Genomic DNA, 12899 nt, shown 5'->3' with positions numbered 1-12899 from the left:
CTCCCTTCTTTATTTAGGCTCCAGAGTTCATCAAACAGTAACTCATCTACAAAACGCTAGAAAAAGTTGATGCTAAAATGGCACTTGATAAAATATCTATTCCTGATAAAGTCTTTAAAAAACTAGTCACTCATATTCTTGGGTGTAGAGAAATACTGTTTGATTTCACTTATACAAGGTACTTAGAATAGTCAAATTCATAGAGTCAGAAAGTACACTGGTAGATGCCAGGGGCCAGGGATGGGGGACGTGGGGGGAATGGGGAGCTAGTGTTTAAAGGGGACAAAGTTTCAGTTTAGGAAGGTGAAAAATTTGGGAGATGGATGATGGTGAGTGCTGCACAACAATGTGGATGTACTTAGTGCCACTGAACTATACAGTTAAATATGCTTAAAATAGTATGTTTTATATTATGTGACTTTTACCAATATTAAAAAACATAAAAAAAGAGTGAACCCCCCCAAAAAATGCTAGAAAAACTTTAAATACATCCTCCCTCCCTTCCTCCTTCCCTCCCCCTCCCTCACATGTTGCTATGCAGAGATCTCCTGGTGCATTATTTTTTTACACCAAACATAAAAGAATGTCTACAGAATGGCACTCCATGTGTAAAAAGGAAAAAATAAGTGTATATTCATTATGTGCTTATAATGTGGATAATGAAAGTCAGCAAGAATACCCAAGGAAGAATAAAAGTTGTTACTTAAAGGGAAGAAATCAGGCAACAGGAATAGGAAAACTTCTTACTGTATAACAATTCTTAAATTACTACCAATTAAAAACTAAATTAAAACAATTCTTTCATGATAATACATATTTTAAATATCTATGAATTAAAAGATTATATATAAATTTATTTATATATAAATAATACATATCATATACATGTCACATTACTCAATATTAGCAAGGCATACATACACTATTGGTAGGATTATAATCCATTAAAGCCTTTATGGAAGGTCACCAAAAACCTTAAAGGAGGGACTTCCCTGGTGGTCCAGTGGTTAAAACTCCGCCTTCCCAGGCAGGGGACTTGGGTTCGATCCCTGGTCGGGGAACTAAGATCCAAAATCCAGAGGGGCAACTAAGCCCGCGAGCAGCTGCGGAGGATCCCACATGCCGCAACAAAGATCCCACGTGCCAGGACTAAGACCCAACGCAGCCAAAAATAAAATAAATAAATAAATATTTTTTAAAAAAAGAAACTTAAAGGAATTATTCCTAATGAAATATCCAGTCACATGCTCAAAGATATAGATACAGAGGAAGAGAAAGGGGGGCGCGGAGAGGAGGGCAGGAAGGAAAGAGAAGGGGAAGGGAAGGGAGAAGAGAGATCTATACCTGTAAGTAAAGGAAGTTCATTACAATCTTATCTATAAAACTGAAAAATCAGAAATAACCTAATGTATCAATACTTAACAAGACTGCTTAAAGACATCATAATGGAATACAAACTACTGCAGCTACAAAGACAATGCCATATATTTATCAACATGGAAAGGGCCTATGATATTATATAATAAGTAAAAACCCAAGTTACACAACAGCAGCTATAATATGGGATCTTGGCATTTATTTTTTATGTGCATTAGAAAGGAAGTGGAAAGATAAATAGCAAAGCATTAACAGTGCTTTAATTCAGCGGAGTTTTAAGTGCTCTTTATTATCTTTCTGTAATTTCTTTTCAGAAAATAACATGAACTGCTTCTAAAATATAAAAAAATACTTCATTTTGAAAAAAATATTGATATAATAATTCCCCTACCCATAAAATTTGCATGGTTTGTGATTTTTTTTTTTTTTTTTTTTTTAGAGGGGACAGGTATTTTGTTCTTTTGTGTTTTTTTTAGCTGCATTGGGTCTTTGCTGCACGCGGGCTTTCTCCAGCTGCGGCGAGCAGGGGCTTCTCTTCGTTGCAGTGCGCAGGCTTCTCACTGTGGTGGCTTCTCTCGTTGTGGAGCACGGGCTCTAGGTGCGGGCTTCAGTACTTGTGGCGCATGTGCTTAGTTGCTCCGCAGCATGTGGGATCTTCCCAGACCAGGGCTCGAACCCAGGTCCCCTGCATTGGCAGGCAGATTCTTAACCACTGTGCCACCAGGGAAGCCTGGTATTTTGTTCTTAACATTATGAAATCCACCAATACAAAAGTGAACCAAATCTTCTGGCTCCAAATCTACAATCCTTTCCACTGTACCATGTTATCTTAATCACTCACTTATATGTGGTATTGTTGTCCTTAATTTATCCTTTAAAATATTTATATTTTATTACAAATTCCAGATAAGTGAAGTTTTATTGTATACTTAAAACAAATGTTATCTCTGCTCACATCCTTCTAAAGGATTAGAGACATAAAGGATGTTGATAATCCCAAATTCTAGGTTGGAAGAGGCAAAATTAAAAAATACAAACAGTATTTGACTTAGAAATGGGTTGTACTCCAAGTTCGACTGTTTGGAAGTAATTCCACACAAAAAGAATGTTATTTTTGTTGTAGAAATAAGTATTAATTGACTGCCAGGCCAGCCCAAAAAGTTTAACCCACAACTGGCAGAAACATATTACTAGTATATTGTTATCCCTATTAAATACACATTACCAACCCACGTAATCTAGGAATAGGTAGAAAGCCACAAAAGGTTAGTAACACTCAAAAACTGGTCATAACCTGGTTCTTTCAAGACAGAGAAACAGGAAGAAAACAGTTATTCAAGGATTATTTCTCACTACTCTTCCCCAGAACCGGGGTTTGTGACTCTATTTATTCTGTCCTGGGAAAAAATGTTATGCCAGTTAGAAAACCTAATGACTACAGTATTTTTTAAAAGGCATATGGTGTTTTACTTGAGATTGTTTAAATGTCTGTGCAGAGATGTCAAAAAAAAAGAAAAAATTGCAAAAGGTGACATACTCATACCAATATATACTTTTGTGATGTATTTTAAATATGCTAAAAATATGCACACACATATTCATATGACATATTAAAACACACCACAGAATAAGTCAATTTCCATTTCTTTGGAGGTAATATAAAACTGCACGTCTCACATCTAGAGAGAATCAGAACTGTGCCTCTGTAAACTTAAAAACAGCCATGGATCCTGACTCAACAGAGTCAAGATCAAAAAGATCCATTCCTCTATATTAAGAATCTACTATTCTTTTATAAAATCACACCTTTTTAATTTTAAGAGTTTACATTCTGTTTCAACAGAATTTATTGTAAGGAGGAAAGCACATAATCATAGATAATGAATTTTAATTTCCTACCCAAAATTACTAACCACTTTCTGATATATTTTCAGTACTGAAGAATCCATTTTTATCGAGTAACTTTTTCAAAGATTAATTTTGACCTATATACATTTAAAAATAAGTTTTCAAAATCTCAGCATATTAAAAACAATGAATTGACAAAATGCTACATAACATACTGGTAGCTAACTTATAGCTACCAGTAAATTTTGCAAATGTAGCTACATGAAAACGAGTGCCCAAAACTTACAACGCTGGTACATACTCAGTTACACAACTGGCATGATAATCAAGTGCAATACAATATACCCAGAGCTATAGTCACAGGATTTTCAGAAGGACTAAGTATAAATATATTAAGTAAATTCACAAAAGAACATTTTTAAGAAACACACTTCAATATTATCCAGACTGCCTACAAAATGGAACACGAATGTAATCTTAAACCTCCCAATCAAATCTGATCTGCCAAAGTAACCAAAAATTAACAGCCCCAATCACTAAAGAACTGCGAGACAATGACAATCCAAAATAAGAGGAAGAAGTAAAAAGTAAATGGACGACAGTGTTAAGAGTAAATACAGAATAAAATCATGTAACATGTAAAATGTATTTTCCCAATTTCAATAAAAATGTAAGCGTACCAGAAAAGAAGTATTCTGTGTACTTCCCATATTTCTTCTGTGTTGTCCAATATGGTAGCCATTGCTACATGTAGCTATTTAAATTGATTAAAATAAAATGCAAAATTCAGTTGCTCAGTTACCTAGCTCATTTAATGTATTCAAAAGGTACATGTGGTTCATGGCTATCACACTGAAGAGCACAGAGATAGAAATTTCCATTACTATAGAAAGTTCTACCGGGCAGCATGCTGTAATAGACAAATCAATTTTTTCTCTGTAATTATAAAAATTCTTCCCATAAAACTGCAAACATTTCTCCCTGCACCTGAAACATTTTTATAACTTCCTAAGTCAGTATGTTGATGATTATAATTATTATTTTAAATACAATGATAAATGCTAACAGGACAGTGTCTACTATGTGCCAGGAACAATACTATGTGCTTTGACTCTATACCTCACTTCATCTTCATATAAACCCTATAAGGTAGATACAAGTCCACAATGCCTTATCTGAAACATGTATTTCACAATTCGGAAGTTTTCAGATTTAGAAAGTTAATACTAGGAACTTCCCTGGTGGCGCAGTGATTAAGAATCCGCCTGCCAATGCAGGGGACATGGATTTGAGCCGTGGTCCGGGAAGATCCCACATGCTACAGAGCAACTAAGCCCGTGTGCCACAACTACTGAGCCTGTGTGCCACAACTACTGTAGCCCGTGTGCCTAGAGCCTGTGCTCCACAGCAAGAGAAGCCACCCAATAAGAAGCCCACGCACTGCAGCAAAGAGTAGCCCCCATTCACCACAACTAGAGAAAGCCTGTGCAGAGCAACGAAGACCCAAAGCAGCCATAGATAGAACTGGGAATACATTCTTTCACATAAATAAATAAATAAATAAATAAATTTATTTTTTTAAAAAAAAGAAAGTTAATACTACACAAAAACCATATGCTACATAACACCCTCAGCAGGGTCTAGGGAAGCAATCAGAAACAGAAGAATGTATGAATATTAACATCAAAGATAAGTGAAGTTAATAAATAACCACATATCAGTTAGGTCCTGGTTCTGCCATCAAACTAGTTCAGAACAGATATTCCCATTGACCAGTGTAATAACTTGCATTTATACAATACTAGAATTTTAGAATTACAAATCCATGAATTTTTACCTATTTTTCCCCAAATAACTAAGGATTTTCAACACAGAATTATTAAAATGACTCTCCCTGAATTTCAAGAATTCATTTCTAAGACTAAACAAAATGTTCTTTCCTCTTGTAATTACATATCCTAAAATAAAAGGCCTAGGTATTTTCTTTTCATGAAACAATTGATAGAGATATTTAATATAAATTCAAAATTATATTTTGTCACATTTATAAAATGATACATTCTTTCAATGCAAGCACTTAATTCAGTTGGATCTAGCAACTTAAACATTACCTTGTTTCATTTCTGAAAGGAAAAAAAGTATAAACAACCTTCAGTTACACAGTGCTTTTATGTTCTCAATTAACTTTTGCACATTTTCTCACTTTCAGGAAAGACTGTGACCAATTTTACAATTTGGAAATCTTCATTATTATTATACTTATAAACCAGTGCATATCTTAAAACATTCCAAATAGATACAGTTCACAAAAAGTACAAGGATAAGTTTATCCACATATTTTAATGTAATTTAAATGTCAGGAATTAAGATAATTATTTAATAGTGACAAAATATAAAAGTAGGATAGACATTTAAAATATTCAACAACATGGCTATGTTTATATCCAAAATTATGAACCATCACAAATATAAGCATCCAATAAGGAGTATATTAGTATTCAATTTCTATGAAATCATACTTTCTCTTGGTTACCGATATGGCCTTGCTTAAAAAGATTTGGTGGTTAGGAATAGGAAATTGAAATAAATGCTATGATAATATGAAAATAGCAACTTAATCCAATATTTATTATAAAAATTAGACCTCATCACAAATAACAGTAATTAACTGAACAATTATTCATCTTTCCCATTATTACCTCATTACACCACACTAGTCATACATAAGTTGGTAAAAGTTCATTTGTAAACTAAGTTTTATCAATCAAAATAAGTTTTATTGGTTGAAATGTAGTTTAGCGTAATTTGTCAAGAGCATGGACTCCGGAGTTAGGCTTCCTGGTTCAAATCAAGGTTTTACCATTTGCTGTAATGGCAATTTTTGGTGTTAGGAACCTCTGGGTCTCAGTTTCCCCATCTATAAAAGGGACTAACAGTATCCTCACAGGGCTGTGGGGGGAGTAAATGAAATGGTATGTGGAAGTACTCAGGAGAATGCCTGGTACACATAAGAGCATTCGCTATTATCAATGGCATTATTAAAGCATCTCCGAAACTATAATATATTAATGTTAGCACTTTTTACCATGAAGAATTTCTTTCCTCCAGTTTCCTGAAAACCTTAAATGCACCAGGGAAACTCAATGTTTGAAGGAACCCTGCGGCAGTTTAATAAACATCTATTACTAATTGATTCATTTATATATTAGGTCCCTTTAAAGTCAGATTAAGGTAAGGATAGAACTGGAAATACATTCTTTCACAGCACATAACTTCATAATGTTAAATAACAGCCAAATGATACCATTTCACATATACAACTATGTCCTACTCTAGTGTAGCAATGAATAAATGGTTGTTGCTATTTATCTCAAAAACTCCCAAGAGAAGTGAATCTTACTGAGAAAATTATTAGTTCAGTTATGGATATACTAAGTTTGAGGTGCTAACAGAATACTTAACGGACGTTCGGGAAGCAGTCAAAAGTACAGACCTAAAGTTAGGAAGCTTACACTCAGAAGTTCATCACTCCCTCCTCTGTATTACCATGGAATTTTTCACATCCTATTACATGACAATTTTTAGTCTCCACAACCATTCTCTACTGCTAAACTATCTTGAAGGCATTTAGGTCCTGCTATATAAGGGCTTAATAATGTTGATTTTTTTAAAAAAAAATGCAAAACTTGCAGAATAGTACAACTAAGAGAGTGAATTTTATTGTTTATAATAAACTCTGATTTAGAAATTTTTTTTTCAATCTGTGGATTTTAAATAAGGATGAAATTTTCATTTGCAAGTATTCTTATAAAATATAAGTAGCATACAAACAAAATCCTTTTTTTTTTTTTTTACATTTGGTCACATGAGAATTACTAAATGCTACCAAGCAGTGAAACCTGACATTATCACCAGGCCTATGAATCTGCAAAAGTACAATATAACGAGGCAAAGAAATTTATAAATGAGTAAAATAGGGAAAAGAAAGTCCAGTGAAGATTCCTTGAAGTGAGTTTAAATTAATTTAAATTCTTAAGAAGTCTGTCAAAATACCTGCAATGTAGATTGAAAAGATTTCACTTTCTAATTTACAGGCTACTTGAGTTCAATAACTTAAAAATGAAAGGCCTCTGGACCCTTCCAGCACATGTTATTCTAAGAGCTATGATAAGGAGCATGTAGCAAACGTGCTCAGTTACATGCACTAGGTAAGGGAAAGATGCTGTCATCCGCAACCCACCAGCAACTGTCTGACCACCAACCCTTTAGTTTAAAATTTGTAGAAGCGTTTCCTAGAGAATGCTGCAGTTGTAGTATTTGTCACCCAAACTTAAAATGTGGTCAGTCCCATCGAGGCTCTAATAGGAGAACAAACCGGCTGCCAGTTCTATATTTAATAGCAGATCCTGACAATTCCATTTGTGCCTGACAACTAGATGCCTTTCAGTGAAGCCATTCCCTGGAAATGACACTACAATACTGTTACTTATTTAGCGGGCATGGAGCCAAGAAAAACCAGCTCATTAGTGGTGAATGAGTAGGGAAGACAGTAGCCAGAGGATTAAAAAACAGCAATATACCACACAAACAGGCTTAGAAGAACTGTGAAAATGCAGGAGAAAAAAAGTAGAGATCCACAGAATGAAATTCCTACAACACAAAATTAACAGAGACTTAAGTCTGCACTTTCTCATTTAAAATCACATAAGCAAGGATCAAATGCATATTGATTCTAATTTTACATAAAAGCCTGAAAACCTCATGCCAATAGAAAATATTGGTAAATAAAAAAAGGACTCCCCTAATCTTGGCCCTGTTTTCCTGTTCTATGAAGCAATTCATAAGAAGAAAAAATAACTTCAGACTATAAATGATGAATGTATAACTATTAGGAGTGGCCTCTCTATGAGGTCTGAAATAGAAGGAAAATGTACATTTCTTCCAAAGCTGTGGCCAACAATAATTTTCGCATTCTGAATCTAGCTTAAGCACATTAGTTGGGAAGATGTTTGCAAAAGTATTTCATAAGAAAGTGCTGAATTTAGCTTTTATTTTATTTTTTTCTGTTTTCTTAAGTGGCCTGCAGTCTATCCAATGCGCTAAGTAGAACCTCTCCTAAGTATAAATGACAAAAGGAAATACAGCTTTCTTCTTACAGAGAACTGTTTCTACAGATCAGGGGTCATCAAACTTTCTGTAAAGGGCCATATAGTAAATATTTTCAGCTTTACAGGCCAATATGGTGTCAGTCACAAAAACTCAACTCTGCCATGTAGCATGAAAGCAGCAATAGATAACAGATAAATAATGAGTGTGACTGTGGTCCAATAAAATCTTATTTTCAGAAACAAGCAGCCAGTCTATGGCCACAGTTTGCTGACCTCTGCTATAAAGCATGTTTTTTTACCTACTAATAAATACGTTATTTTAATAAATAACACCAAATTTGAAAGATGATCTCTGGGGTTTGCTTTAAAATATTTCATTAAAAAAAAAGTGAAGAGCAGAGAGAAAGGTTAAAGAAGACTGGCAAGGGGCTTCCCTGGTGGCACAGTGGTTAAGAATCCGCCTGCCAATGCAGGGGACACAGGTTCGAGCCCTGGTCCAGGAAGATCCCACATGCCACAGAGCAACTAAGCCCATGCACCGCAACTACTGAGCCTGCGCTCTAGACCCCACGGGCCACAACTACTGAAGCCCGCTCACCACAACTACTGAAGCCTGTGCACCTAGAGCCCGTGCTCCCAACAAGAGAAGCCACCGCAATGAGAAGCCCACACACTGCTACGAAGAGTAGTCCCTGCTCGACGCAACTTGAGAAAGCCCGCGCGCAGCAACGAAGACCCAGCGCAGCCAAAAATAAAATAAAATAAAGTAAATAAATTAAAAAAAAAAAAAGACTGGCAAAACACAATTAGCGTTAGTCTGATGATGGATGCATGGAGTTCATTATACTATTACAATAATTTTACGAGTTTGAAATTTTCAAAATTAAAAGTTTTTAAAAATACAAGGTAGATCAATGAATTGGCTCTACAGGAAAATTAATTTCCTCACTTTACTACAAACATTCTAAAACATATCTAGTATTTTTAAACATAATCAACATAGTACAACATAAAAGTTTAACATAAAGCTACTAAACCATAGCTAAAAAATTTAAACGTACAAAAGTGTATACAAGCATAAACCCTTAACATTTTCCATAATTTAACAGACAGCCTCACCTCATACAACTCCTAAATTGACACATTTTATTAGTCTCATCTTAGCTAACAAAATGTGTTACCAATTTTTGGTTTTAGAATATAATTATTTTATAGGGTATATATCACTTAACATATCATAGGTTTATTATTTTTTCAAATAAATTAGTAAATACTTTTTTTTTCTCAGTTTTAAACTCTAAGCAATAAATATGAATAGAAACAATTCACATAAACAAACGCTGTTTAAGGTCTTCAATAATTAAGAGTATAAAGGGATCCTGAGGCCAAAGTTTGAGAACCTGTGACCTGAACGTTTCTGATGCTGTTTAAAGTATGTTTACCAAGCAACCATTAGATACATGCTCAAACTCATTTTTCCTTTGAACAATAATCATCACAAAGTGGAGTTAATCCACTATGAAGGCTATCAATATACAACCATTTAAACCTTCAACAGAAACATTCTTTTAAAATTGCTGGGTATGTCATGAATAACATATCCATAGGAAAAGAAGAGCTCTAATGTGTTGTCCCCCTTATGCAGAAAATTGTCTCCTGGACCAATAATAAAGAAAAACTAATATGCACCAGCAGACATTTCTAATAAATATGCTACCTCTCATCAAATCAAGATATGCAGTCTCACTCAATGAAAGAAGCCAGAAAGCAAGCTGAAAAGAGCTTTAGCAAAGAAATGTTAATGACTATGCAATTTCTCAAAAACTAAAGAAATGCGTTTTTTAAATGTCCTAAGTTTTTTCTCAAGTTCTGAAACACAGTGATTTCAAATATTATCAAAACTGAAAACTACATTAGGCTCACAGAATTATTATGACTGACACTTGAGAAAAACTGAGAACTCTGTGAAAATATTTCCAACTATCCAAGAATATAATCAATGTCAAAATTTTCTAAATCTAAAACTAAAATAGCAATAAGCAATCCATAACACAGATTTGGGCAAATAATCAGAGCACAAATGTCTGCATGAGTATTCATTCTTTTATGAAGATGAACCAATACTTACTTTTTGAATACAGTATCACTGTAGCATTTTTAACCAATTTGTCCCTTCCGTATACGGCTATTTAAAATGTTATCAGACTATTTCATTTTTACTTAAGTACAAATTTCCAAGTTAAGTTTTATAAATCTCGTTATTTCTATTGTCTTTTATCAACATGAATAAACTTAAAATAGTAATAACTGAGATACAGAGCCATACTTACATCATACTCTGCAATTCTGCTGCAAAGCTTACAGACTTCCCTGTACTTCTTCCACTACTTGAAGTGGCAGTAGACATTGGGCTGGCTGCAGTGTTATTCATCTAAATAAAAAAGAGAACTCAGCTTACAAAAATGTATCTAGCTATAAGTAAATGCATGGAAAACGGAAGCAATTATAAGTTACTTCAAAAAGTATAGAAATTTTTAAAATTCTGATTTGTTTTACGTAAATCTGATTTGTCCATACTTGTTCTTCATTAAAATGAAATTGTAAGGTAGAAAACTGCTTAGTCAAATATGATGTAAAAAAATTACTCACTTGGGTGATAAACTTTTCATTACATATTTTGTAATAAGTATTGGAAGAAAAATACTCATTAAAATATTTTAATAAAGTTCAGTGGTTTTCAAAATCCATTCCATGGAGCCCAAAGATTCCCCAGCAATATTTCATTGAGCTCCCAGTGGCCCAGTCCCATCCAGAACACAAGAACTCTGATTTTTCTATTTCATATATTGGGGCTCCAAGTAAGATTTCATTTAAAGAAAGAGCTGCACAGCTGTAAGATACAGAATTAGAAACCCAAAACATAATCTAATTCCCATTTGAACCATAGCCTAAAATACAAATAATACAAATAAAGCCAATCAGTAGATCAGAAGTAAGCACTGTGATATTTTATAATCTTATGGTTAAATTACTCATCAATTTAAAATGTGACTTTTAAAAAAATAAAAAATAAAATGTGACTTTTGTCCCAATAAAATTAAGCTGGCGCATAATGGGAAAACTAGATGTTAATCCTAATATACGCCATTTTATTTATTACATGTGGCAGTCCCACAAACAAGAATTAGTGAAAATAACATTAAGGTAACAGAAGTAGATAAAAAGCCTCACGCTTTTACCTCAAGGACACAGTAAGTGCTCAATAAATGTTAGTTATTATTTCATGTTTATATAAATTTTGTAATACTACGATTTTCTTTAAAAAATACTTTGCTGATTAAAGAAGAATTAACAGATTTAAAATATATTTAAACAGATTTAAAATATATAATAAAGTAAAGCAGTACTGAGAACTTTAAGTACAGTAAAGTAATTAGGAGTCAGAAGTCAGACTGCCTAGGTTAGAATCCCAGCTCTACTACTTTACTAGGGCTCGGGGCAAGTTCCTTAACATCTCTGTGCCTCAGTTTCCTCATCTGTAAAACAGGAATGATAATCGCACACTCTTAGGGTTGTTGTGAGGATTAAATGAACTAACATAAACAAAGCATTCAGAATAGTTCTTAGCACACAGTCAGTATACAATGTTAACTATTATAAACAGAAAGAACTCAAGAATTTTCCCTTTCTTGGTCTGCTAAAAGCTTTTATGTGACAAATTTGATTATCCCTATTTCATAATCACAAACTTTAAGAAACTTGAATATTTTCACTACAAGACCTCAATATAATTCAACAAATATTAATTAGTTTCCCTATAAAATAAGTTCTGTTTTCACACTGACATCACTACTGCTACTAGTCAGCCTGGCTTAAAACATCAGTCATCATCTTTGACTCCTTCTCCTGCACCCTATAATTTGTAAGAAGCCAAATAAATTCTACTTTATGTTTTTACCTCCTCCCTTTCTTGTTGAGCTCTATTTATAGCTTCTCTCTTTGCAGCTCAGTTCATTCTCCACACTGCTATCAAATTTATCTTCTTAATACATCCTCTAAACTGACCACTTCTGTGGGCAATGGAGGCTTAAAATTGATAAAGGAAACTTGAACCAGGGTCATTCACTGATGGCTGAGATGGAAAGGCTGGGTCCCATGAATGAAAGCTGAAAAAATTAACTACTACAAACCACTGCCTGAGATGGGCCACATATGAAGCTTTTGAGAAGGCAAAAGGACAGAGACCTAAGACAAGCAGCACACTAGCTGGGTGGCTAGATCTGGAATGTCCCAATATCATTCTGTGGCAGGACCAATTCTCTGCCAATATAAGCCCTGGTCTAACCTAAGGTCCCTAGGAGCCAGGCGAAAACCACTAGACAGAGACTGCAAACGCAGAGAAAGAGAAGGAAGAAAGTTTCACTCAAACTGAACCTGAAAACCAAAGTTCTAAAACACATAAAGAAGCTAGTGCTATGAAAGACCATCGGTCTTTTTAAGCGTAAATTTGTCCTATTTGTTCACAAAGGCTTTTTTGGAATAAGTACTTTTTTTCTACAAATAATA

General features: G+C 34.1%; 2 protein-coding genes across 4 annotated transcripts in view; one reads left to right on the top strand and one right to left on the bottom strand.

The window, feature by feature from the left end:
• Positions 1-12899, top strand: part of RUNX2 (RUNX family transcription factor 2) — a gene marked incomplete at both ends in the record, with an annotated part of 209389 nt that overhangs the window by 28365 nt on the left and 168125 nt on the right. The gene's annotated exons all lie outside the window — the stretch shown is intronic.
• Positions 1-12899, bottom strand: part of SUPT3H (SPT3 homolog, SAGA and STAGA complex component) — a gene marked incomplete at its 3' end in the record, with an annotated part of 428189 nt that overhangs the window by 407366 nt on the left and 7924 nt on the right. For all 3 annotated transcript variants that reach the window (XM_082664621.1, XM_082664620.1, XM_082664619.1), the window contains exon 2: positions 10664-10764. In XM_082664621.1, the coding sequence (XP_082520747.1) occupies positions 10664-10764 (101 nt within the window). The remainder of the gene's footprint in view (positions 1-10663; positions 10765-12899) is intronic.

Source organism: Grampus griseus (assembly GCF_964374135.1).
Source record: "Grampus griseus genome assembly, chromosome: 10".
NCBI lineage: Eukaryota > Metazoa > Chordata > Mammalia > Artiodactyla > Delphinidae > Grampus > Grampus griseus.
Note: the sequence above shows the minus strand (reverse complement) of the source record. Positions and strands in the feature narration are given on the sequence as shown.